A 27,959-nucleotide genomic window follows, 5' to 3' on the forward strand; every position below is an offset into this window, starting at 1 on the left:
CTCTCTTTTGAGTCTGGAAACCTTAAAGAGAAACCAGCAGACCCTTTGCTTGGAAATTAAACAAAGGGTCTGCTGGTTTCTCTTTAAGGTTTCCAGACTCAAAAGAGAGCAGGGCAATTAAAGGCACAGAAATCCTGTCCTCTATTGAGTCTGGCAACCCTATCAGTGTGTGTTCATCAGCACTCTCATGCCCATGAGAAATTGATGAATCACATAGTCTTAATAAACCCCAACACACCTGCTGGCATTGTAGTGATGTCTAGGGCTTGCTGATCAGAAGGTCAGCGGTTCGAATCCCTGTGATGGGGTGAGCTCCCGTTGCTTGGTCCCAGCTCCTGCCAACCTAGCAGTTCAAAAGCACGTCAAAATGCAAGTAGATAAATAGGAACCGCTACAGCGGGAAGGTAAACGGCGTTTCCATGTGCTGCTCTGGTTTGCCAGAAGCGGCTTTGTCATGCTGGCCACATGACCTGGAAGCTATACGCCGGCTCCCTCTGCCAATAATGCAAGATGAGCGCGCAACCCCAGAGTCGGTCACAACTGGACCTAATGGTCAGGGGTCCCTTTACCTTTAACTATTTGTAGCCTTATGTTGGTACACAGGCCTACACAGCTTGCCAGCTCCCAAAATGAATGAAATCTACCAACCGCATAAGGTGCCTCAATGGAGGTTCCATAAAACCTCCTGTTGTTGCTTTTCTGCAAGCCCGGGAGTGCAGAACCTTAGGAAGGAAAGGTGAGTTCAACGCACATAGAAGGACATAATATGTGGCTGGCCAAGTGCATTCACATTGAAAGGCCTGCAAGCTGTACTGGGGTACACAGAAGATAAAGACCACCATGCACAACAAGTGTATGCATTATATGCACTTATGTGCACTGATTTCTGTAGGCTTCGGTACTTCTCTCTGTTTAGGACTGCAGCCTTAGCAATCAGACTAATATGCATTTTCTAAATTTGATATATTTTCCTCTTAATGTTCTGCATTAAAAAAAAAATCTCTGTTAATATTTATCTCCTGAATACATTTTTTTAAAAGCGAGATCAATAATATAAAGTGCTACGAAAACTTGTCAGGCAAAGAAATGTGGTGCCTATTATTGAAAGTTGTATAACTTTTTATCTCTCTCTCTCTCTACATTGTCATCCGTCAAGTGATATGAAGTGCAAAGTGTGAGCCTGATTTGTTCTCCTTTGTAGAGCCAGGCCGAGGCCCACTACAAAGGAAGTAAACATGCCAAGAAGGTCAAAGCACTAGAAGCAACGAAAAATAGACCCAAAGCTGGTGCTTCCAAGGACAGCGCAAAGGCTAATGCGAACTGCTCTGCTACACCAGTCCCAGCCAGCATCTCTGACAAATCAGGTCAATTTTCATTCTATACATTCTTTGCTTCTCCTTCTTCTTTTGGGTGAGATTCTGACTGCATGCTTCCTATCCATTACGGTGTTGATAAATACTTTGTGAAGAGCAAAACCGATGGACTGTGTTCAGCTAGGGAGTTGCACTAGCAACTTTTAGATCTCCAATGTAACTTCTTCTCCACACATGCTTGTCACGTGTCCCCTAAATCTATTCTGGGGGTTTCTGCAACCTCCCTGGAGCACTTTTAGAGAGCACATGAGGGTCATTACACTAGTGTAACTGTTCAACTGGATACAGCCCCTGTTTTCTTCAAACCACACAGGTGGAGAATAAGATTCAATATACGTTTTGCAGCTTAATCCAAGTCTCCGATTGCAAAAACAAAAAGCAAAACCAGACCCCTTTTCCCTCCAGGCTTATTTCACCCTCCTGTGTAAAGTCATAGAGTTCTACTTAGACCATATGATTATCATTATCAGAATCATCCATTCTTAGTGCTGCCACCAAGGATTCAGTGTGTATTTCAATATGACAAGAAATATCATTAACAAAGCTGTCTTTTCTGAAAACGGAAACAGATCAGTTAAAACAGACGGTCACATTCCCTGTACAGTTTGACCGGCATATCCATTGTCCAGCTGAACCATTTAGGTTGTGATTGAGGACAAGCAAAGATGAAATTGCCCGGTAGAGATGTGGCAATAGAGCAGCTTCCCGGTCTACATTAAGATCCAACATCAAAATGGTGGGTTTCAACTGTGTGCAGGAGGTGAGATGGTGTGACAGTCCTGCCTTTGGGCTTCCAAGTGGCATCAATCAAATCCTGCTTTGCTGTCTATGAGTTTTCATTTGTCTGTGGCTCCATGCTCTGAGCTTGTTAACACTGTCAGTTATATTGAGATGGAGATGATAACCTTAGTCACTTGTGTTTGTAAGAGAAAATCATTTTTATCAAAAGTGATGTGAAGTGGAGAAACAGAGCCGTCGGATAGCTCCTTGACTGTCTTGTTTTCATCCTGGGATAAGTTAAGCTTTCAAATGTGGCATAGTCAACCGAGGTATGCAAAGGTGGATGGAATCCAGACTTCATCCCAGTGATGAAGTTATCTACATTTGTAGTGAATTATAATCTACGGTAACAACTTGCAGAGAGTCACCTAGCTTCCTGGAGGGAAATGCCAGCTCTTTGATACGGCAACCAGAAGAAGAAAAATACATGCTGGTTGTGATCTAAAGGTATGAACACTCAACAGTGGGTCTGCTCATGGCACTGCTGTGAGCATTTAAAACTTCATCTGCTTGTGAACCAATTGATGGCCAGTGTTGTGAAACCCAGTGAGCTGCTTCCCTTTCTCCTGATAGTAGGGAAAGGTGGTACAAAATTGAGAACCCCCTCGCTCCACAGCTGCCAAATAGGTGATCAGAGCTGAGAGGGCTGCTAATTTCAACTGATGCTTAAAGACAGCACCCCCCCACACACACACACAGAGCCAGCCCTGAGCACTGTATACAGGGATTTAGTGCCAGGGTTCATAAACACAGCATCCTTCTAGAGGCATGGTTCCTCATCCAGCGGGGGATACGTATATGTGTGGAATGGATTACTTTCACACATATGCCCCTGTCACTGGATCAGTGTGCATGCCCCAGAGTGGCTCAGAATAATGAGCAAGAGGGCTGGGGGTCGGGGCTGGGGGTCTTGCCTATGTAGCCAGTGCCCTGGGACACTCTGGTGTTTATTCACAATAATAAGCCTGCAGCAAATAACCTCTGACTCTTCTACAGATATTTGGAAGCAAATAGCCATGTAAACAAGGCCATAGGTGCTCCCTATAGCACATTTCTCAAACTCTTGCTTGGTAATGTTGACAGCAGAATCTAGTGGGAAGCCGTGCTCTGGTCTTTCTGCATAAACCAGTAAACCTTGGTAAACCTCATGAATAGTCCTGGAACATTACAGTCCCTTATAGAGTAGACCATAGGGGCATCATTAGTTCCACATGCAGTGGAATGAAACAGGCTGCTATTTCTTTTTGAATTGTATTAAGTAGATGTTTTGAAATATATTCTTACCCTGCATGACTCTTACCTTTATTTATAAATGCCAGCTTAAATGTGGACCCTGAGAAGAAATGTTTTGCACTTCACAAATTGTGCTTTGGATAGTGACTTAGCTTAATGTTAGGACTCAGCTACACAGCTTGCAATTATAACATTATAAGTGCATTATAAAAAGGTGACACCAGATGGCAATGTAGAGCTCAATGGCAAATTGCATACTGTATATATATATTTTATAGGGGGGGTTTCATACCATTTTCATAGCGTTTTTATATCTGTGTAGATCCAGCCTTAGAGTTAGTGACTAGCCCAATTGGTTCAGGGATGATGTACAAGTGATCATGTACCAAACTGAAACTTGCAACTTGGACAGACAACCACATGGGACCACCTACCCATGGAGTGGAGATGGTTTTAAGCAGGTATCCCCAAACTTCGGCCCTCCAGATGTTTTGGACTACAATTCCCATCTTCCCCGACCACTGGTCCTGTTAGCTAGGGATCATGGGAGTTGTAGGCCAAAACATCTGGAGGGCCGCAGTTTGGGGATGCCTGGTTTTAAGAAAGCATCTTCAGCCACACTTGCTCAGAAATTCAAAGCAGCCATCTCTCCCCCCCCCCCCAAAAAAAATTCAATGTCCCCGACAGCCTTAGGAACTGAAGGCTGATGGAAGGAAGCAAAAGAGGTAGCTCCAAGAATTAGTAATTCAGTTTTAATTTATACCCCACAAAACCAATCTTAGCTCTGTGAAGATGATGATAAAAATAACTCCTACAATAAAGACACGTAACACGTGCACATACATTCACAAATTCTCTCCGGGCAGAATAAACTGAATTAAATAGTCAAGATACTCAGCTTCGTGAGCTACTGAACAAGATGAGTGCCCCAGCTACTCAAAACTGCACCTGTTTACTTATCAAATGAAAATAAGGATCCTCTGATCACACATTCTAAATCAAAACAAATATACTTCAGAGTTGGAGGGTCACAAATTTGAATTCCACATTTTTGTATCTTCCTTTTGTGATATAAAGGATAAGAAAATAAATGCAAATGTGTTTTTTTACATAAAAGAGAACAATATATGCTTCTCAGAATATAAATGTGGGGCCTATTGCTCCCTCTGAGCCTCTCTTGCCTATGATCTTGTCTCAGTGGTGTCAACTTGGGCTTAGTTGTGAGATTTCAATATTTAGTCCTAACAGTTCTTTTTCTAGGACTCTGCAATATTTTTTATGCTGTTGGCATCCGCCCGTCTCAAGAGACAACGGAGTGCTCCTCTGGAGGTGAAGACAAAACTCTGTGTTAGCAGCACTGAAGTTTTAATTAATTAATTACATTAATTTTATATTTGTGTCTTGCGGTCCGGGGTGCCCAGATGACAAGACTCCTCTCTCAGCATCACTGATATGGTCTATATGGGAAAGCAGAGGAATATGTTTGGCACCAGCTGAACTGCAGGAGTTGACAGAAGGAGGTGTACAAAGCTTAGGGATTCCATTCTGGATTTCTGTAGGGTTTAGCCTGTTCTTATCCCAAATATATTCCGCTAGGGAGCAGAGGTTTAGGACCAGAGCTTTCCTTCTCCTAGATGGGCTACCTTCCCAAGTTGAGGAGCCCCATCCCTCCCTCTATGATAAGTGCAGAGACTGCCTTCTTGACCATGGCACCCACTATTGGTCCTGTCCACTCAGTCTTCCAGAGCCTGTCTTCGCATTCAAGGGAGGTCCCTAACTCACCCAGGGTTTGAGACCCATCAGCTACCCTCACCTGGTTTAGCTCAGTGTTTCTCAACCAGTGTGCCTCCAGATGTTTTGGAACTACAACTCCCATCATCCCTAGCTAGCAAGACCAGTGCTCAGGAATGATGGGAGTTGTAGTCCCAAAACATCTGGAGGCACACTGGTTGAGAAACACTGGTTTAGCTGGCCAGTTGAAGCTGTTCCCAGGGTGTGGCCACTGTGGCATCCTGACAACTTCTAGGAGCCATAGGTGGAGCTGAGAGCAGGGTGGGGACCAAAGGTGGATGGATTACCCCAGAAGGTGTCGCCCCCCAGAGGTACTACGCCTCCAACTAATACCCCAGTTCAGTACCCTACTACAGTTTCAGTTTCAGATTATTTCCTCAGCTACTAATGCTATGGAGCACTCATTCTAATTTGTTGAGAAAATGTATTTACCATCTGGAAAATAGGTTGACGGTCCTTGCTTTTATATTCACTATTGAAAAAAAAGAGGTCAATTCCACTGTGGCACAGAATGTTGGGGGGGGGGGTACAGGTTTTTTAAAAACCAAAAACAACTTTAAAAGTAGGACATTGCAGGAGTCCCTGTTCCCATGTTGAAGGGAAGCATCTCCTCTTCTGAGCACCAGCTCCCAGTCCTTTGCGAGGCAACCAGCACTTCTGCATGAGAATCAGATGCCGCTTTTTCCTTCCCTCAAAAGGGCACAGGGCATTGGCTGAGCAGACTGAAAGGGAAAGCGGCTTTCATCCCAAATCATAACTGACAATTTAAGATATTAACATTGGGCTTTCTGCTCTCAGAATTTCAATTCCACACTTTAATTCCAGATTTTATCTGTCCACCTGTCTCTCTCTCCCCCCCCCCCCCCCGGCTCTCTCACACACACCTTGCTTACACACACATATATATGTGCTCCCTTTAATTTGCATCACCTGGGACAATAAGTGCTCCTGTTGTTCCACAGGCATTTCACAATAGCTGGGAAAGTAATCTGGATAAATTATTAAGGTGCAACTTTGGTAAACGTTCAGTATCTCCCCCCCCCCCCGCCAGTCTTTTAGATCGTATGTGATTATTCTCAGGATTCATAGCTACCAAGTACCCCGTTTTCCCCAGGAAACCCCTGTTTTTACTTACCTTTTCCCAGTGGTCCCCCGTATCACTTCGTCTCCCGTTTTTCTCCGTTATTTTCTCCTGCCGGCGGCCATTTTTTTCTGATTTGCCCTTCTATGGGCACAAAAAATGGCCGCCGCCGGCTTCAAAAGTCACATCTACACATGACCGGAAGTGCGTAGACGTGACTTCCGGTGTCGTCGGCGGCCATTTTTGGTGCCCATAGATGGGCGGGGCGACACCGGAAGTTACGTTGACGCAACTTCCAGTGTCACACGGCTGCCGGTCCCGGATTCTGCAGTCCGGGACTTGGAAGGTAAGTCAGGATTATTCTCACATTTTAGGATAAGCTGCTAGATTTGCAACCCCCACAGTGGTTGCCTTGATCTCTTTTTGCCCCTTCATCCGCTGAGAAGAAGAATGGCACCTCTGACCAGTTCTTCTTCCCAGGCCCCTCTCCCCCATCTGAACATGCATTAGCCATTGTTTGAGCCTCTGATTGAGCACTATCAGAATATGACCTCCACCTTTAAATTCGTGGCAGGTATAAACTCCTTAATTGTACAATCTATTCTGATTTCAGAACTGGCTTGCATCAGCTTGAGTTGGTTGAGAAGTGAATGGAAAGATGTTGTACGGAAAGAGTTAAGAGGTGTTCTGCTCCAAGCTGATTTGCATGCAGGTCTACAGGGTTATTCTATTTTCTGCACCATCCCCATGGTTCTTTTTCCCCTTTCCCCCCTCTTAAGCCTCATTTCTCAATAGAATGCGCAACCATTTAGGAAGTTGCTACTCTGAGTGACACCCATTAGTTTCTCATTATTTAGAAAATGGGGCAGTAAAGCAGAAAAAAGAATTGTTCTAAAATTCCTTATCAAATCTGCCTAACTTTGTCTTAATGAATGTCAAGGAGTAATGTGGTGCAGTGTTTTTGTTTGTGCATGTGCGTGTGTGTATGTGTGTTTAATGATTCAGGACAGGAAGCCTTTAGAACTGAAATTAAAAAATATGTCCTTGAACAACTTTTTAATTACCCTCTTTCTGCCATTTATGGTATATATTATTAATCCTGCCCTTCAAATAATAATAATAATAATTAATTTTGCAATTGAGTGATCCTGAACCTTAAAAACATTTGGTTGGGGTAGGGAGCCTTCTAAACTAGAACAGTTTCTTCCTTAGTATTCAGACGGTTGGTCCACAACCCAGTCTTCTGTGACTGTCAGCTAATTGACTACTTTTCCGAAGTTTCAGTTGCCTTATTTTGTTTCGGAGAAAGAAATGCATTTTGAACAGGTAGGGAAAAAAGAAACGTCAATTTAAATTTTGTTTCAGATATGCCAGGTATCTAAAGTGGCAACCCCAAACCTTTTACTGAAAGTTACTGTTTTTTCTGTATGTTAAATATATAAATTTCACTCTCTGTCTGGAATTAATTATTTATTTCATTTGATTAGCCTTCCAGAGCACCCCAAAGGCTTGTGGGGAAAAGTCATACAGCTCCTTAAAGTGATTTTTAAAAACCAACCCCCATTGTACCCTTTCCCAGAGCATCAATAACTAACTGGTTAAAAAAACACACAAAAACAAACAACCGCTTGAAGACCCTCAAATTGAGGCCTAAGTCTTACACTGTGGTTTTAATTCGGCTTCACTTCTACATCATTCTGGAAATGTGAAAAGGTATCGTTTATGTGGAATGGGACGCGGGTGGCGCTGTGGGTTAAACCACAGAGCCTAGGGCTTGCCGATCAGAAGGTCGGCGGTTCGAATCCCCGTGAGGGGGTGAGCTCCTGTTGCTCGGTCCCTGCTCCTGCCAACCTAGAAGTTCAAAAGCACGTCAAAGTGCAAGTAGATAAATAGGTACCGCTCCAAGTGGGAAGGTAAACGGCGTCTCCGTGTACTGCTCTGGTTCGCCAGAAGCGGCTTTGTCATGCTGGCCACATGACCTGGAAGCTGTACGCCGGCTCCCTCGGCCAGTAAACCAAGATGAGCGCCGCAACCCCAGAGTTGGTAATGAATGGACCAAATGGTCAGGGGTGTGTATATGTATGGTGATGGGGCCATAGGAAAGTATCACATTTAACACCATCTTGTCTTGCCACTAATGGCCATGTGCACTGTTCTTAATTTTTAATTTCTTATAACTCAAGAGTATTGAACATTCATAAAATGTCATACATTTTAATTTTTATGGTGTCATTTTTATTAACTATTTAGGAGTTATTTACACATTCAGTAGAGAAGGGTGAAGGGTTGCAGGCAGAGGGGAGCCTTAAATGGCTCAGGACCGCAATACCTCATGGACCGACTCTCTCCATATGAACCTACCCTGACCCTGATATCATCTCCTGAGGCCCTTCTTCATGTGCCTCCTCCACATGAGGTCTGGAGGGTGGCGACATGAGATCGGGTGGTGGCTCCCCATTTGTGGAATGTTCTCCCCAGGGAGTTTCGACCTGGCACCTTCAATATATATTTTTAGGCACTAGGCGGAAACATTCCTCTTCCATCAGGCCTTGGGGGTGATTAATACCCTACAGTCTTTTAAATGTGCCTGTGGGAAAGGGGGTATTGTTTTGCTGTTTTGTTTTAATTATTTGTTTTTATTCTGTATTTTATTCTGTGAACTGCCCTGAGATGTTATGACCAAGGCCAGTATATAAATCTAATAAATAAAATAAAGAAATAAGGGTTGGTAGGGGAATCAAAATATGATGGCCTGTATCTCACTTTTGTACAAAAAAGCACAGCATAAATATGGTTGTTGTTGTTGTTGTTGTTTAGTTGTTTAGTCGTGTCCGACTCTTCGTGACTCCACGAAGAGTACTATACTTGTGTATAGTAGTATACACAAGCAAACTATTAATAAATGCATGAAAACTACTTCAGGACAATGAGTGCAATAACATAAGAGACAACAGCTTTTGTCATATTGAGCCTAAAGTTATACTTAATTAGAGGGATTTTTTCATCAAGACTTCAGCATAAATGGAGTTATTATTTTAAAATAAAATAAATAAATAAGAATGAGAAAGGAGTTTACATATCTGCCCTATGCAGGGAAAAGTACATTCAACATTTAAAAAATCGATCACAAAACAAATATTTACTCTGTTCATTGCTTAAGGAATACAAGAACAGTGCCAAAACTAAATATTTCCCATGTCCATTTGTGACCAGATCGTTTTGTTTGCTTTGTAACATATAAAAAAAAACCTTAATAAAAACTTTTAAAAAAACAAAAACTCCTTCCCTCCTCTGAAGTGCTATTGTTACCATAGCATTAGGATTCCCGGAACTGTCAAAGCTTTTTTTGCAACAGCTTGTTCAAATTTCGATACAAGAACAAAGGGAGAATATAGTGCACTCTTGAGAAATATATTCCAGTAGGTGCTGTCTGCAGGTGCTTTAGAAGTCTGTACCTCTTTTATGCGAATGGCAAAACTAATGAAAGGCATGCTCCTGAGCTTTGCTGAGCTGTCAAAGGAAGGAGTGAGGATGAGGTGGATTGCAGCCTGCTGTGGAAACACACCAGGATCGCGAGCCCAGGGTGACAGGGTGTCAAAGCTAACTAGGGACAACTTTCCTAGTCACCACTCATTTTACCCTGAACGATGCTATAGAAGTGGTAAACAGTCGTGTTGTTAAAATACTCCCCTGTACAGATAAATAAGACGTGCTGCTGCTTCCGTTTTTTATAACCTTGCATCTCTTGAATGTGCCAGATTAGGAAAGCAGGAAAAACAGTTCTCCAATCTTTCACAAAAGCCGAGTATTACTTAGTAGGTGCCTGATTGTGTTCACTTCTTTGTTTAAATTATATCAGAGGTGTCATGATTGTTTTGTCAAAGTCTGCCTGAAAACATGATAATAATTTATTCATCCCTTGCAAGTTTCCTGTCACTGGGTTATACTCATTGTATATAACATGGCTTTTTTTTAAAAAAGGGGGGGGGACCTATTGTTTATATACTGCCATCAATGTCCACAGCATTTCATAATGAAAAATACGACAACAGCAACAAACAACCCCCACTTTGAGGAGCTCCCTATCTAATAATTAACACAAGGAGTGGAAACAGAAGGAGGGGAGGAAGATGTGAGTAAGGGAAATGGGGGATTATCCTGAAGAACTAAATAAAAGGTTTAAATTAGGGTGGCTCACCTGGGCCCTCTAGCTGTTGTTGGCTTGTGGCTCCCATCAGCAAACCCCTCCAGCTAGCATGACCAATTGTCAGGGATGATGGGAGCTGGGATCCAGCAGCAGCCACAGGTTCTCCAGCCATGGTTTGCTTGTGAAGACTTTGTTGGGTGGCATCCTCTCCCTCCTCCTGCATCTCTTCTTCACTCTCCAATCCCCAAGCGTCTCCTGCTTCTATTGTCTCACACCCAGTTCACAGATTCCTTCTTCCAAGCCAGTCTCCGACCCCCGGTGCCCACTCATCAGAATCCTGCCACAAGATGTTTTGGGTTAACAAAAGTACATACAGCACCCCTTCTTTCACTTCAGAGAGACTTTTTAACAGGTCAATGTGAGACACTAGTGTTATAGCCAGTGTGAGGTTGGGGGAGAAGAGTAGTGGAAATTGGAGGAGAGAGAAAACAGTGGGTGGTAGTAAACTTTCATTCTTTTACATCTGTTTGTGCAAGGTTTTTGTGTCAGCACCGTGTGGGTAGGTTCTTTCTCCATTCATTTATTAGTTTTCATTGGCGGTGAGAGAGATTGGGGTGGGGGTGCCCAGGGCCATGGTTGGTTGCCTTCAGTTGACTGCAATGAGTATTGTTTACTCCACATCTCTGCAGCAATTTGAAAATTCAAATCATGAAAATTCATCCGTATTTTAGGATCCTAAAAAACACCTTTTTGTATGTAGTTTTGCCTAATGTGTGGGGTTTTTTTGCAAGCAACTTCCCCTAATATAATGCATTTTTTCCACTAATACTTTCGTTTTTATGTGCACCTTTCTCTGATTCTTGTAAACGCTGTTTGGCTGGAAAACTATATCGCTTGCAGATTCCAACAGAGGGGCTGCATTACAGTTCACATGTTGCTTCAGAAAATGCAGTTTTGGTTGATTGGCCTTTAAGTGTGAACTGAACTGAATTTGCCTGAGACACTGGTAGTGTCTGGTCCTCGTACCATCATCTGGATTACAGGACAACCTGGCAGCCTAATATTATTTCTCTCTCTCTCTCTCTTTCAGAAGATAAGGCAAACCTGATAGTGAATGGCTCTAGTCAGCTTCCAAATGCTGAAGTGGTCTCTTTTCTACCTGAGCTTGGAGCTGCAGCAGTACTTGTCACCTCGGCAGCGGTAGCAACAACATCTACACCCTCAACATCAGCTTCTTCCAAAAGCACAAATGGGACTACTAATGCCATTTCTGAATCAGAAGAGGAGAAAGCCAAAAAACTGCTTTACTGCTCATTATGCAAAGTGGCTGTGAACTCCCTATCACAGCTAGAAGCACATAACACAGGTGAATATCTACCAGAAATAACTAAATGCATCATTGAGGGGAGGGGGAGGGCTGGAAGAAGTTCATATAATTGGCATTTAGACATGGTGGTGTATGTAATAATTCTTTGCCTCTTCTTTATTTATTTTTTAAAGGAGAGGATGTTTTATGTAAAAATATACAGTGGCAATTACTAGATTCCTGTCTGCAGACAACACAGGATGCATAAATTCTGTTCTTTATTAAAGCTCTTAATCATCTGGTTATACGGAAATAGGCATCTACTGTGTGCTTAGTGCTGCCATTTCCTGTGAATGCCCTTGTTGCCCAGACTGATGGTTTCGCCCAACTTCCTGGGATCTGTATTTCGCCCTCTTACTTCAGGAAATGCTGTTGCAGAACTAGGGTTGCCAGACTCAATAGTGGACAGGACTTCTGTGCCTTTAATTGCCCTTCTCTCTTTTGAGTCTGGAAACCTTAAAGAGAAACCAGCAGACCCTTTGCTTGGAAATTAAACAAGGTTTCCAGACTCAAAAGAGAGCAGGGCAATTAAAGGCACAGAAGTCCTGTCCACTGGCCATTTTTACCTGGGCTGATAGGAGCCCAGCATCACCACAAATTCCCTACACATGGCAAACAAAAAGGCTTAGTATAATGTTTGGAAATTGCAGTAGCCGAGAATATAACTGGTAAACTTTGTGCCAGGAAGGCAAAGAAGCAGTCAAGCTTTTCTATTCTACCTGGTGGATCTTAATTTCTTACATTTCAGGAAACAACCTACACGATTCCTTGCACAAGCCAAGGAGATAAATATGGACTTCTTGATTAAAAGGATGGATTAAATACATAGATGCAATTATACTTACCTGTATATAACATAGTCATCTCCGTGCTGGCTTTCCATGTTGATGTGTTAAGTTTCCATTGTTTTAGTCTCTCCTGGGTTTGGGGGCCGGGGTGTTGTTTTGTTACTGCTTGTAAGAAGATATTGTTCACTTGCAAAAAAACCAAGGAAAAAAGCCTTTGGGCAGGTAACAAAAAAAAGCAAAGCCCTTCCTTCATATCTACCCTATGTGTAAATATGGAAAGTGATGGAAATGGTATTATGGCTGAAAATGTTTAGTTGCTCCTTTAAGGGAGAAACCATCTCTGATGCTTTTGCAATGTGGCTCATCAGGTTCCAAGCACAAGACAATGGTCGAGGCTCGTAATGGTGCCGGTCCAATCAAGTCTTACCCTAGACCAGGATCCAGGCTGAAGGCTCAGAATGTCACTATGGGCTCAGGACTGCAGAACAAAACATTTCATTGTGAGATCTGTGACGTCCATGTCAACTCAGAAATCCAACTTAAGCAGGTATGGCGACAGCATCAGGAATCTGGGTTTCCATAGCGCTTGCCACATTCATACATCACAGGAGTCCTTTGTTTCGTATCACATGCTCGCCGGATTACGTGGCTAGTTTTAATTTGGCAGACCAAATTCCACTTTCCAGGTGTTAGCAAAGGAATCCAGCTGCCTTGTGCAAAAATATGGTACCAGATCCTGAACCTCAGCTTTTGCTTTTAAATTGGCATATATATATAAACCTCATAAGTGCTCAAGAACGAGTCTGAAAATATTTAGGAAGCACTTGCTAATGGCTGAGAGCCACTTTCCCTGCAGATGAGAACAGCTTGTGTACAGGCTTGGATGATTCCAGTCAGCCGCTGTGTGCTGGCATGGTGATGGCTGCAGCACTTGCCGCCCTCCCAGTGCTTAAATATATAGGGATGAGAATTCCCTTCTTTCCTGGATCATCACCATCCATCTGCTGCTAGCAATTTCACACGCTAAGGCCAGAGCTGTCATCCAGCACCTTCTCCTCTCTCTCTTGCTCTCTTGATGCACAGTCTATCGCTTTGATTTTATTGTCTCCTAATGAAAATCTGAGCATGCACAGATTTTAAGTAATAAGTTTGGGAGTTTTTTTTTAATGTACTTGATTTGCACAATCATAATATCTAAATGTTCTAGTTGCATGGTTTTACAGGGGTTTTGCTACTGAAATCTATTTTTTTCTCCTGGAGCTCTATGCAGTTTATTTTCTTGGAGTAAGATTTGCACAATAACTGCAGCAGGTGATATACAGCGTTAGTCAAACCCAATGAAATAATTGGGCTCATGTAACTAAAGTCCCCTGATTCCTTTGAGTTTACTCCAAATATGGCTACCATTAGATATCATCCAGTATTAGGTAATGACTTTTAAACTGAACATTTTTGTTTGTTTTGTTTTACATTTCCAGCACATTTCCAGCAGAAGACACAAGGACAGAGTTGCAGGGAAGCCTACAAAACCGAAATATAGCCCTTATAACAAACTACAACGTAGTCCAAGTATTCTAGCAGTAAGTGTTGCCTGAGCCTAGCATTATATATATCTACACATTGTTCCGTAACTGGGGGATTCCAACTGCAGCCAAGTTTAGGTGTATGTCAAATGTGAATCTGCCAGTCCCCACACAAAGGAAGTTAGCTGTTGCTGGAGGGGAGGAATAAACCATCTGAAATGGAACAAGTAGTGTGTCTTATTTTTCTTTTTAGAAATGTACTCCATCTCTTTTAAAGGCCGAAGCAGTGCACGTTAGGGGAATATATTTCTGCCTTTAAGCAAGCCATTTTTGCAATGTCCCGTTCTTCTCATGGTTCCAGCTGAAAGCAACAGCAGGCAATGTTTAAATTGAACCCTAGAGGGCGGAACAGACTCCATTGTATTTCTCTTGATTGTTTCTCACCTTCCTCTTGCCCATTCCAATGGCAGCTATTAAAACTACTGTGGTGCTACGGAAGAGTTCCAAGTCCTCAAAAAACAGAGCTTATCTTGCAGTGTAGAATTCCTTCCCCACATAATTTCCCTTTCGTGGGCACTCATGTCCAGGATACAGTGACCAGTGGAAGATTCTGTGACCATCTCTGTGTTAGTGAAGATATCTAGAAGAGGCTCTCAAGGGCTGCTAGCCAGGATGGCTATGCGAGGCAGTAATGCTTCTAGATACCAGTTGCTGGGAAGCACAGGAAGGGAGAGTTTGCTTGGCTTTTGGCTGGCTGGGAGGCCCCTGTGAGAACAGGATGCTGGAGCAACTGGGCCATTTCCCTGATCCATCAGACTCTTCTTATGTTCTTACGATGGGTGTCAGCCTCCTGCAGAAAGAGGCTCCCCACTGAAGTCGGCGACCATTATTTTTAACGAACCTGGAGTGCATCCACGGTGCGCTGCAAGCCAAGGATGCCTATTCTCAGTTTTTAAAGTGCAGCACGTTCCAAATGACCTTTAGAAGCAAGCAAGCAAACAAACAAACGCTAATATCCTTGCATAATTATAAAGAATAAAATTAAAATGCTTCAGGCTATATCCACTTATTAGTTTCACGGTAGGGGAGCTGAAGCAGGTGCGTGCTGGAGCACAAGACCCAGTTAAGTGTTTAATTTGTATCTGTAAGCAGGCAGTGAGTGGGTTTGGGCAGATCTCAGGACCAACTTCATACATTGCTGCTTGTACAATGTTTTCAGGACTTTTGACCCTCCCTGTTGTCTCTGAAAGTATAGTCAGGGTCCATGAAGCTGACTGCCTCAAGAGGTGCTATCAGGCGACTCTGCATACACGTCTTTTTCAGTTAATAAAGTGCATTAACCACTTGTGCATGCTAATTTTAGCTGTATCAGGGACTGTCGGGGAGGGGGGAAGTCACCTGCTGATTCCTACCCGCAAATAGAAGCAAAAACGAAGAAAATAAGCCGGTAATGGTAGGTTGTCAGTGCCCTGTAGAAAAATAATCACATTAACCTTGGCAAGAAACATTTTAGTGGGTCAATTCTGCTAATCCATATAATGCGCAGGGATATTGACATTCGGTAGAAGGTTAACCTTAATGCAAATAGCTAATTGCAGTCTGCTTTACAGTGTTACGGTATCACTTGGATGTTTTTAACCTCCTGGACAGAAAATTTTAAAAAGGAGGAGGTGGAATTTTAAAGCACTTATTCGTTTGCTTAGGTATTTATAGCCCACTTTTCCAGGCAAAATCCCCCAGAAAACAGCTTACAACATAATCAGTGCAGCACATATTGAAATATATGTATATATAAAGAACCTGTAAACAAATAACATTAACACATCCAAACCCAATAAAGATAAAACACCGAACAAATAGTAATGTTTAAATATGTATAAGCATTATATATATAAAAGCATTAGCATTTGAAACAGATAAAAGTCGGTAAAGTAACTGAAGAAAAGGAAGGGCCAAATGTACATCCCATAGGAGGGAGTTCAGCAGTGATGGGGTCACTATGGAAAAGGCCCTGCTGTCTCTCGTACTTACTAATGTAGTTGAGCTTCTAAGGAGGGCAAGGGGACCCCTTGGTTGTCACAATCTGCTGAGCCGGAACTTACAAACCATCTTCAAAGGTAGTCTGGATGTAAGCAGGAAACAAGTAACCATGGCAACGTCTGCTTTTCTTTCCTAGATATGGGCAGAACTGGTAAAGCAGCCCAAGCTGATAAAATGCTCTCATTGCTGCTGGTCCTCCCTGTGGAGCCATAGGTGGCATTTATTTGTTTTGCCCCCCAAAAAATTATATTGCGAACTGCCCTAAAATCTTCGCATAAAGGGTAGTTTAAAAATTTAATTTATTATTATTATTATTATTATTATTATTATTAATTATTAGTGCTTTTTTCAGCTGGAGCACACCAGAGCACAGTTCTGCCACATCTCAGGCACATCTCCCCGCCTGCTTCTTGCCTTTACAGTACATACATCTGAGAAGCCCGACACAAACATTTCACGTCAAAACGGAAGCTGGCGAGCATATGCGAGTCTACACTTTTTTTTTAGATCTATGACTCCACGTAGCTCCTAGCTGCTCCTAGCTACAATTGGTCAAGCTATAGGGCGGGGCCAGTTTGTATTTCCTTTTCATCAATCTGACTCCCGTGTAGCGGCGGCGGGCTTTAAGCTTTCCAGCCAGGCCCCTACCATTGCATGTGTGTGCATTTGTGCAAGGGCCCTTCCTAGCTGCCCTAGCCAACTGCCTGAATCTAAGAGAACAAGGGAGGTGAGGGAGTATTTATTAGACCTGCACCAGAATCAGGGCCGACCCCCAAACCAGCTAGGGAGACTGCTTGCCATAGTTTCTAGCACCTCCGCAGGTGGTGAACATGTCTGTTGCCAAACCTGCAGGACTGCCTCGAGTCTCCCAGAGATTGACTGCAACAAATTCTTGTTGAGTTCTAGTTACAGGTAGGTAGCCGTGTTGGTCTGAGTCGAAACAAAATAAAAAAATTCCTTCCGTAGCACCTTAAAGACCAACTAAGTTTTTATTTTGGTATGAGCTTTCGTGTGCATGCACATTTCATCAGATACCACTGAATCAGATACTATCTGATGAAGTGTGCATGCACACGAAAGCTCATACCAAAATAAAAACTTGGTTGGTCTTTAAGGTGCTACTGAAGGAATTTTTTTAAATTCTTGTTGAGTTCTGGCACTTACTGTTCTTGAAAAAACAGCACTGATTATTTTTTATTATTATTATTATTATTATTATTATCATCATCATCATCATCATCATTATCATCCTCCTTTGGGGGGTTTCATAAATGGGTGAAATTACCGTTTAATGTTTTACACCCCTTCTTCCTGTAGGCAAAACTCGCATTCCAGAAAGATATGATTAAGCCATTGGCCCCTGCTTTCCTTTCGTCTCCTCTTGCTGCTGCCGCTGCTGCCGCAGTATCTTCTGCTTTGACTCTTCCTCCACGTCCTTCAGCGGCTTTGTTCCAGGCACCTGCAATACCCACGGCTCTCCTAAGGGCAGGGCATGGCCCCATCCGAGCTACTCCCACATCTATCCTATTTGCACCCTACTGATTGTTGAATCAACAGCATCTCATCGCTACGGCCATTTGGAAGAGAGACCGAAGGAAGCAAATAAAGATTCTGCATTTTTCCCAGTGACTGCGTTTTTAAGGCACCAACGCTTGGTTACTTCCCAACGAAAGCGGGTTGTGGGACTCTGCATTGACGGGTATTGCAATCTAGACAACAGAGGCTTGTTGTTTCGGAGTTGGTTTGGTTTGATTGTTTCAACGAACACTTGGATCGATGGTTGATGAAACGTTTAATTGTGCACAAAATAGAGCGAGAGTTCGTCTGCTTTTTAACTTAGGCACAGGACATGCATTAAAAAACAAAGAACATGGAATATTTTCCTGTCTGACTTGAAAACTAGAATCTTCCTCCCTCACTGCAGCAAAAACTAGGTGAAACAAATGCTTGAATTGCTGACGACAGCTCGAGGACAGATTGCAACTTATTTCCTATGTGCTCCTGTTGCTAGGGATTGTGTGTTTTGGGGCTCCGTGCTAGTGTCTTTTGTGTAGTACCCGAGTTTTACCTCTCCTTCAATTTTAAAGCATTTTAGTTGCTGTGTAAATGTTTGGAAGCAGAGCAGCCCTGGAGCTTTTTTTTTTAAAGAATTTAACGTATGTCTTTAATTTAACATTTTATTTAGAAAGATCCAGAATAAGAAAGCCATATATGAGAGCATTAAGATTGTGACTCATTTACTATTTTCATTTAACTTATTTTGCTTTGGTTCCCACCCCCCTCCCACTGGTGTTGCTAAACAACCGTTTCAAAAGAGAGTTTCCTAATTTATATGTTTACCACATTTCGCGCTTGTTGAGGCAGCGGACCAGTGTATTTATTCATAAATATATTTGCCATTTCTAAACTTCTTTCCTATATAATGACGCTACATAGAGTTGTGGCTCCCAATGCAATAATGTACAGAAAATAAGATATTTATAAAATTAAGTGTCTCTTCTCTTAATATATTGCTGTTTCGGCCCTCTTCTTCCCCTGGGTTCCCCCACTTCATTTTATAAAGGTGATCCGGATACCGAAGACACACCAGGTGTCGTTTGGGACATCAAGGATAATCTCCAAAAACATCTTTACCTGCAGCCTGTAAAGAGTAAAATATATGTGTATTTTTTAAAGAAGGCACGTTTTTAATAAAAATAACATGGAAAAATAGCAAACTGTTTATTAATGAGCAAAAGAATTCGCGTGGAACCTTTAAATGAGACCTCTGTTTGAAAACAGCATCATTACGGCACAGCACACTAGGAAGTTACCAAACGGCGGCACAGTCACTTGATTACACCGTCATTGTTAATGAATGGCTGAAATTATGAATACATGGGTATAATGTACTTTGCTTATCACTGTGGAATGCTTAATGTCTTGCTGTGCTGTGTTTTTAATTCAGTGAAAGCAATAATGGGAAACCGTATGAGATACACCTACCTAAGGCTGCGGTTCTGTGGTCCTTGGGAGGGCGTCCCAGGAGCCCATAGGACAGATCAGGTCTCCCTCCCTGACATTGGAGAGGAAGATCCATTGTGAGGTCCTCCCTGCCACCACTGGATCACCCAACCGGAGCGCCAACATCAGTATGGGGAAAAGAGTTGTGTTGGGGGAGCAGGAGCAAACCAGGTTAAAAATGTATACGTGGTGAGAGTCACCCCTAATTTTCTCCCTCCTTTTTTTCTTCCCACTGTTTCCAATGGGAGGGCAAAGTTTTTTAGAAGATGGTGATGACGATCATGATCTAAGAACCTGGAAATGGATGGAACAATGTAGAGCATTCATTTCCCTGCACTCGAGCTTGGCATGGCATAGGATAAGGTGGTTGAACCACTTTTGGATTCCTCGCTAAAGTGAGTGATACCCTTCAGCACCTTTCAGCATCTCTGCCCAAAACACTTCTGAATAAGCACCTCTGCCATCTTTTTGATGGATGAGCTCCAGCAGTCTGGTGCCATTCTAGTTCAAGTGGAGCTGTCTTTTTGATACATGGCTCACTGGCCCAGAAACATTCCCCATATGGTATCGTTGAATCACACTGCTTAATTTGTAGCATAGTAATGCCACTAAAAACAAACAACAACAACAACCTGGAATTAATTCTGGATAGCCAGGTGAAGCTAGTGAACCTTGGGATGAATGGCCTGGGTTGTACACCCGCGTATGTTTGGAAATGTCTAAATCACATTTGCTGTTGGGATTTTAGAAGGGACGGTACCTTAGCTACAACATGTGGTCCATAAGAGTTTGAAGGCTGGTGTGTGCAGAAAATGTGTGTTATTTCAGCTCAAGCAGAGGGAGCTGTTTTGGCATTATACGTTTTAAAACACTGGATAGAAACGTTTGCCTAATGAAGTTTTGGAGAAAGATAAGCTGCAACTGATAAATGTCTATGTTTTAGTTCCTTCAAAAAAATATTCTGCTGTGGACAATGCATATTAGCCATTTGGAAAAAAGAGATCCATTATCTCAAAAATGGGTGGGCTGACATTTGTTTATTTACAAAAGCTATCTGGTGCCCATAACTTCTTGCTAGTCCTTTTCAATAGGAAGTAGCCATATTTTAGATGGAGATCTCAGCATGGTTTCCAGGTGAAAAAAGAAACCTGGGACCTTAGGGCAGGTAATTAGTAATGATAATAAATTATTATTTATCCCTAATTGTTGTTAGGACATGGGTTGCAGGTGTTTAGCCTGAAAACAGCATGGAGAGAACCAGAACATAAAGCTCCAATATATTACATTGGCCCATCTCTGACCAGTGTTCAAAATTTCCATTGTTCTAGGCGCATTTTGTGACAGGGAATTTCATTAGCGTGAGCAGTTTCTGAGCTCTTGGCTCAGTACTGTGCCTGAGAATTCGGATAAAAACTGCAAAGTGGAAGAAAAGGAGGACCTTTTTCTGCCGTCCCACTTCCAGCTACTCTCTGAAGACTGGAGAAGAGACCTCCTTAAGAATATTAGGGGGTGGGTGGGCAGGGGAAGGACTAGGCCATGTGAAGAATGAGCATAATAATTTAGCTGCAGTTCATTCATTTTCATCTTTATATTCTTGTTACTAAAAAACCCCGAACCTAGACATTCAATTGTTGAGCCCATAACCTAGGTTTAAGGTGCCATTTAGCTCCTAGCTATCACATCTCAGTTTCTAACACCAGGCCCGGCTCGCCCATTAACTCTAGTGGCGCAATGCACCATGGCGCCTGGGTGATCAGGGGGGTGCTCAGGGGCGCCCCAGCAAGTGGGGGAGCTTCGTGGCGGCCTCCCTTTTGACTCCAGCAGCTGCGCCGGGAGAGCAGGGAGGTAAGCGAGCGGAACAGGGGCACTAGGATCGCTCTGCAGCGCCAGGGTCATCCCTCACCCCGGCGCTGCGTTTCATTAGTAGAGGCGACACCACATGGCAGCACCTCTACCAATGAAACACAGCGCCCTGTTGGCAGGAAGGAACCCGGCGCGGCACGGCCTGCCCAAGCACCCCGGCCCGCTGGGAGAAGGGAGGAAGGCCGCGCAGAGCAGCGGCGCCCCCTCCCCCACTCAATCGGGCGGCATCAGACAGGCGGGCGGCCTCCGGCACAGCGCGGCCCCACTGTGAGGCGCGGGGGGCGCCGTGAGGCTCCCGCCGCCCGGCACGCCAAGTAAGAGTTCTTTTTTAAGGGGGGCGCTTTTTAAGGGGGGGCGCCCGAGGGATCCCTGTTCCAGGGCGCCCGATGACCTTAAGACGGCCCTGTCTAACACTATCTCTGACCCAGCTCATTGAAGACTGTACTTCTGGTGCTGTGTAAAGTTGTCTCAAAATAATAATTGGTCTCCCTTTGAGACAGTTTTAAGAAACAAGTAATGCCTTGTGTCAAAGTGTCATTCTCCCAAAGCGCACCTGAAATTTTAGCCACCTTGCCTGCCTGCTGTGGCTTCAGAAGCATGCACAGCAGATCCGGAACCTTCCAAAGGGTTTCAGATTCAACTGCATTCAAAAGATTCAGAATTACATTCAGCTTCTCAAGCGTCTCTGCAAAATGACTAGCCTTTCAGGAAATTTGGGAGTACACAGCGTAATTGTTATTTGATAATTGAAAAATGTGAAGTAGCGGTGTAGCTTAGAGCCAAAAAGGCTAATAACTCTTTGGGTAGCTGAATAGATTCTTTTAATAAATATCAAAATGAAGAACATGTTTACATGCCAGCATGGGTCCAATCTCACTTAGTTTCCACTTCACTCTTTACCTCATGAAATGTACTCGGAGTCGAGAGTGAATTTCATGCTCTTTATTCAGCTCATAGTCATCAAGGAGAAGAGGAGAAGAAGAATGGCTCTTTTCCCAAAACCATCTGCTTATATACATTATTTACACAATGGGCCTTGCGTGATTGGCTACTTCAGGGCTACACCTGTGGGCCAATTATATTGTGGATTGACTTCTGCCTGCAGCCTGATTGGCTGCTCCTACAGGCCAATCAGGTAGCAGATTCACTTCTGCCAGCCGCCTGATTGGCTGCTCCAGCAGGCCAATCAGGTTGCGGATTCACTTCCACCTGGAGTTGGATTGGGTAGCTCCCGCTGTTTCTGAATCCTATTGTTCTAGGATTCAGCTCAGTACATAACACCCCTCCCCTCTAAGTTCCAGTCCTGCCCGGGAAGTTGCATTCGTAGTCCCCAAGGTCTGCTGGCCGCCTCCGTGTGCGTTGTGGCCTGGGGTGTTCCTTGGTCAGGGGTTCTGGTTCTGGCTCGTGTTCCGAGGCTGCTGGCTGTGCCGGGGCTGTCTGGTCTGGCGCCACTGAACCACTAGGTTGTGGCTCTGGTTCCGGTGTCCTTCCAGCCTCGGGGCGCCCCTCTGTGCCTACTGCTTCTGCTTCCCCTGCCCACCCCTCTCGCTCTACAGGCCTCACTGCCCTGCTGTCCCCTTGGGACCCCTCTGTCCCGCTCTCCTCCCGGGTTCCTCCTGGGAATCGTCGCCGTAGCTGGTCGCAGTGGCGGCGCCAACATTGCCCCCCTTCTGTTAGTACCTCGTACGACACGGGACCGGTCACCTTGGTGACTGTGGCGGGTACCCATGCTGGGCCTGCCCCAAAATTCTTTGCGTACACTGCGTCCTGGGCCACAAATGTCCGGGGGTTCCTGCCTTTCCCCACCACTACCTCATCCTGAGCTCTGTCGGGGTGAAGTCGGTCCAGTCTAGTTGCAAGGCGCCGGCCCATTAGTAGTTCAGCTGGGCTCCGGCCCGTCGTTGTGCTTGGGGTGCTGTGCTGTGCTAGAAGAAATGCGGCAAGGCGGTATTCCCAGTCCCCTTGTGTCATGCGGCGGAGGCTGTCCTTGGTGGTCCGCACCATGCGCTCCGCTTGGCCATTGGTGGCAGGGTGGAATGGTGCTGAGCGGATGTGGCGGATGGCGTTCTGCGCTGTGAAGGTCTGGAACTCCTCTGACGTGAATGCGGTTCCATTGTCCGAGACGAGGGTGTCAGGGAGCCCGTGGGTTGCAAAAAGCTTACGTAGTACCCGGATGGCTGCCGCCGTAGAAGTGGACGGTACCAGTGCGACCTCCAGCCATTTGGTGTAGGAATCCACCACTATGAAGAATGTTTTTCCCTGGAAGGGGCCAGCGAAGTCCACGTGCAAGCGTGACCATGGATGTCGGGCGGACTCCCAGGGCTGGACTGGGGCCCTTGGGGGATCCGGGCGGGATTCTTGGCAGGTCTGGCAGTGTTGGACCCAGGCCTCTATCTCTCTGTCAATCCCCGGCCACCACACATAACTCCTGGCAAGGGCCTTCATCCTCACTACCCCTGGGTGTGTCTCGTGTAGGGCTGTGAGGACCCTTTTGCGGAGGGGCTGGGGAACAACAACCCTGCTTCCCCATAACAGGCACCCCTTGTGGGCCGACAGTTCATGTTTGCGGTTTGTGTAGCCAGCGAATTCTGGCCCGGGGCTGCTGCTGGGCCATCCTCGCCACACCCAGTCCAGGACCCGGGAGATGACCTTATCTTTTGTGGAATGGTGCGCAACTTCTTGTGCCTGAATGGGTCGGTCGGGAAGCAGCTCCAGGGTCATAACCTCTTGCGCAGGCGCTGGGTCGGGGCCTGTTTCTGGTAGTGGTAGCCTGCTGAGGGCGTCTGCGTGGCCCATCGCCTTCCCAGGGCGGTGGATTAGTGCATACTGGTAGCCGGCAAGGAAAATTGACCACCTGAGGACACGTGGAGACAACACTTGGGGGGTCTGCTTCTCGGGGGCAAACAGGCCAAGCAACGGCTTGTGGTCAGTCACTATGGTAAAGGGCCGCCCGTACAAGAAATCATGGAATTTTTTTACGCCCTTCACGATTGCCAGACCCTCCTTGTCAATCTGTGAGTAGTTTCGTTCGGCTGCAGCAAGCGTCTGGGAGAAGTATGCCACCGGCACCTCTCTTCCATCCGGGAGTTGGTGTCCCAGGACAGCGCCGATGCCATAGGGAGAGGCGTCGCATGCCAGCACCACTGGCAGCCTCTCGTCGAAGTGTGCCAAGACCGAGTTCGAGACGAGCAAGTCCTTGACTGCCTGGAATGCGGCCCTTTGTCGCTGGCCCCACACCCAAGGGGCCCTTTTATCTAGGAGTCTGTGTAGGGGCTCCGCTACCGCTGCCTTATGCGGAAGAAAGGCATGGTAAAAGTTCAATAGTCCCAAGAATGACTGAAGTTCGGGCTTGCTCTTGGGCGCTGGGGCCTCACAAATGGCCCGTACCTTGTCACCGGTTGGATGGACCCCTTCTGCGTCCACCTTAAATCCCAGAAAGTCCACCTGCGGCACTCCCAGTAAACACTTTTCCCGCTTCACCTTGAGGCCCGCCGTCTGGAAACGGTGCAGGACGGAGCGGAGGCGGTCCTCAAATTCCTCTGGTGTGGGCCCGGCGATCAGTACATCATCGAAGAAGGGGGTGACGCCAGGAATCCCTTAAAGGAGAGAGTCCATTAGATTCTGGAATATGCCTGGTGCCACGCTAACGCCAAATTGCAGCCGCTTTACTCTGAATGCCCCTCTGTGCGTCACAATCGTCTGAGCCTCTGCTGTGGCTTCGTCCACAGGCAACTGTTGATACGCTTGGGCCAAGTCCAGTTTGCCAAAGATTTTTGACCCAGCCAGGGTGGCGAGGACATGGCTGACCACTGGCACTGGGTATGCATGGGCCGTGAGAGCCTTGTTTATGGTGCATTTGTAGTCTGCACAGATGCGGACCGAACCGTTAGGCTTGACGGGTGTGACAATTGGAGTTTCCCAGGGGGCGTTGGGCACCGGCTCCAGCACTCCTTGCTCCACGAGTCGGTCCAATTCCTCGTCTATGCGGGGTTTCAGGGCGAACGGGACCCGGCGGGCCTTGTGCCTGATGGGTCGTACCGCGGGGTCTAGCTGTAGGGCAATGGGGGGTCCTGTATATCGTCCCAATGCCCCATCGAAAACCCCTGGAAACTCTTTGCATATGGCGTCCACGTCCACTTGTAAGCTAGTGCGGTTCACCCCGGTAACGGCTAGCCCCAGAGGTCCAAACCATGCCAGTCCCAGTAAGCTAACGTAGGGGCCCTTAACTACCAGCAAGTCCAATTGTTGCTTTCGCCCTCGATATTGCACCCTGAAGGTCCCCACCCCCATTGTAGGGACCTTACGTTTCTGGAAGTCCCGGAGGGTGAATGGGGCCGGCCTTAGTTTGGGACCCCCATTAGGGCACAGTTCCCTTAATGTTCGGGCCGAGATTATGGATAGAGTTGAACCCGTGTCCAGCTCCATGCGGCATGGGGCTCCCTCTATCTGTACCTCTATATAAATTTTCTCTGTGCTGGGATGGGGCAACTGGAATACCTGGTAGTCCGTGATCTCCGTCGAGTTGCCTTGGTGCATGGTGCCGTGTGACCTGGGGCTCCTGGGTCGGTCATCTGATGCTTGTCGACGGGTGAGTCGAGCCCGACACACCCGGGCGATGTGTCCCAATTTTCTGCACTGCCTGCACTCTGCGTTGCGGAAACGACAGGTCCTCCTCTCGTGGTTCTCCCCGCAGCTTGCACAGTTCCCTCCTTCTCGTCGAGGCTGCTGTGGTGTGTGTGCTGCTTGAGTGTGCCGCTGTACTCGGTGTACTTCCTCCCTGTCAGATTCGGATTCGTCGGTGAGGTCTTCGTGGTAGACCCTCGGTTGGGATGGCGGGGCCGGTCGTGCCTCTTGCGTTGACCTCTCGGCGGCTTCGGTTGCCAGGGCTTCCTCCAGAGCAATCTGGAACGTGAGGTCTTTTTTGGCGTAGAGGCGTCGTTGCAACATCTCGTCCCTCAGGCCACCGACGAGGCGGTCACGAAGCATGTTCTCCAACTCTGAGAAGTTGCAAAGCAGGGCGGCTTGGCGGAGGGAGGTCACAAACCCAGTTATGGTTTCCCCCGGGGCTTGCCGCTTTGCGTAGAAGGCATTTCGGCAAGCTACCACCGAGGGCTGTGGTGAGAAGTGCTCCTTCAGCCGTTCCATTATTGTTTTGTAAGAGACGGTAGCGACATCTCTAGGTGCAAGGAGAGCCCGGGCGATTTCAAACGTCTCCTCTCCACAGACGCTGAAGAATGTCGCCCTCTTCATGGCATCGTTGGTGACTTCTTTCGCTTGCAGGAGGAAGTTGAAACGGGCGGCGTACCCTTCCCAGTCTCCTGATGCTGGTTTGAATGGCGAGAAGCTGCTGTCGGTTGCCATTCTGGGTTCCTTGGGTCCTGGAGCTGAAGCCTGGATGCACGGTGCGATGCAGCGGTGCAGCAGGTGGCGGTGCTGCGGTGCAGTGCGTGGTGGCGGTCAGCTCAGCAGGATCCCACCTTCGTCGCCAGTGAAATGTACTCGGAGTCGAGAGTGAATTTCATGCTCTTTATTCAGCTCATAGTCATCAAGGAGAAGAGGAGAAGAAGAATGGCTCTTTTCCCAAAACCATCTGCTTATATACATTATTTACACAATGGGCCTTGCGTGATTGGCTACTTCAGGGCTACACCTGTGGGCCAATTATATTGTGGATTGACTTCTGCCTGCAGCCTGATTGGCTGCTCCTACAGGCCAATCAGGTAGCAGATTCACTTCTGCCAGCCGCCTGATTGGCTGCTCAAGCAGGCCAATCAGGTTGCGGATTCACTTCCACCTGGAGTTGGATTGGGTAGCTCCCGCTGTTTCTGAATCCTATTGTTCTAGGATTCAGCTCAGTACATAACACCTCAGCAAAGAGTTGTTTCTTTAATCTTTATAAAGAAATCTCCTGGACAGAATTCTCCCTATTTGCATTATAGGGGCCACCCTCTCTCTGACTTATTACAGAGATACAACTGTCTTTTACAGTCGTGTATTCTCCTCACAGACACACCATGAAGATGCAGTAACAACTGGACAGACAAACACACTGTCAAAAAATACCTCACAATCACATGAGAGGTGTTCCTTAAAGAACCCCCCCCCCTTTAAAATACATACAGCTACACAAATAAATATTCCCATTTCAGGAAAATTAAACATCTAATATCCTTAACAGTAATGGCTTCTGCTTTTTATCCCACATTGCCAAACCTAGCATTCTGTGAACCGCCCCGAGACCTCCAGGTATAGGGCGGTATGTAAATAATAATAATAATAATAATAATAATAATAATAATAATATGGATGTGACCCTGGTGGCTTGAATTTTGCCTCACCTTTGCTTCTGACACTTTTAGGGCAAATGATGTATGGTGCTGAGAAGTATTGCAAAGAAAGTTGCCCTTTTACAAATCTTGGGTCCAGTTACCTGAAAATAAGACTTGGACATTTTTCGTATTGTCTGCTTTATGACAGAGCCGTTAATATTATTTTATTTTTTTAAATTAATATTATTGACTGAATTTGTTTTTATGGATTCTGTAATTTTTGGTTCTAAACTTTCTTCTCTCCCCCACCCCCCCCAGTATATTTTTAATTCTTATTTTATTTCATGGTCCCCTACTCTGGGAATGAAATAGTCAATGAGTGGTGGTTATTTCCCCCCTCCCTCTCTCTCTCTCTCTCTCTGTGTGTATTGCTTCGTTCCAGAAACACCATCTTCGCAAGCTGATCGAGGGGGCCCAACACAATGCCCTGACGTCATGTTTGCGATGTCGCAGGGAGCCAGGGGTCAGAGTTGAACACCCTCTGAACACTGAGGGGGTCCAGACCCCTAAAAAAATATGGGGGGGGAGGGAGAAACTGCCTCAGGTCCTAGAAGTTGGCATGCATGCTTCGTTTTATATTTAAGGAGCAATTAAGCAAACAAGCACACATATACACACAGAGAGAAATCTACAGAAAATTTA

At 45.5% G+C, this 27,959-nt stretch overlaps 3 protein-coding genes across 15 annotated transcripts in view; 1 reads left to right on the forward strand and 2 right to left on the reverse strand.

Annotated features, from left to right (window-relative positions):
• Positions 1-20,606, forward strand: part of ZNF385B (zinc finger protein 385B) — a 148,070-nt gene extending 127,464 nt beyond the window's left edge. For 12 of the 13 annotated variants that reach the window (XM_060280536.1, XM_060280543.1, XM_060280547.1 and 9 more), the window contains 5 exons: positions 1,202-1,364; positions 11,496-11,771; positions 12,928-13,106; positions 14,038-14,139; positions 17,440-20,606. In XM_060280536.1, the coding sequence (XP_060136519.1) occupies positions 1,202-1,364; positions 11,496-11,771; positions 12,928-13,106; positions 14,038-14,139; positions 17,440-17,664 (945 nt within the window). In that variant the 3' untranslated portion in view covers positions 17,665-20,606. The remainder of the gene's footprint in view (positions 1-1,201; positions 1,365-11,495; positions 11,772-12,927; positions 13,107-14,037; positions 14,140-17,439) is intronic. The other variant, XM_060280541.1, reaches the window with a different exon arrangement.
• A 790-nt stretch (positions 20,607-21,396) lies between these two features.
• On the reverse strand, positions 21,397-24,561 carry LOC132592845 (uncharacterized protein K02A2.6-like). The gene has a single exon (XM_060280591.1). It carries the CDS (start codon positions 23,782-23,784, stop codon positions 22,279-22,281), a length of 1,506 nt encoding a protein of 501 aa, XP_060136574.1. The 5' UTR covers positions 23,785-24,561; the 3' UTR covers positions 21,397-22,278.
• Positions 24,562-24,579: 18 nt separating this feature from the next.
• LOC132592844 (uncharacterized protein K02A2.6-like) lies at positions 24,580-27,567 on the reverse strand. Its single transcript, XM_060280588.1, has one exon. The coding sequence runs from the start codon at positions 26,347-26,349 to the stop codon at positions 24,586-24,588; it is 1,764 nt and encodes a 587-aa protein (XP_060136571.1). The 5' UTR covers positions 26,350-27,567; the 3' UTR covers positions 24,580-24,585.
• Between the last annotated feature and the right edge of the window lie 392 nt (positions 27,568-27,959).

Source organism: Zootoca vivipara, chromosome 1 (genome assembly GCF_963506605.1).
Source record: "Zootoca vivipara chromosome 1, rZooViv1.1, whole genome shotgun sequence".
NCBI classification, from domain to species: domain Eukaryota; kingdom Metazoa; phylum Chordata; class Lepidosauria; order Squamata; family Lacertidae; genus Zootoca; species Zootoca vivipara.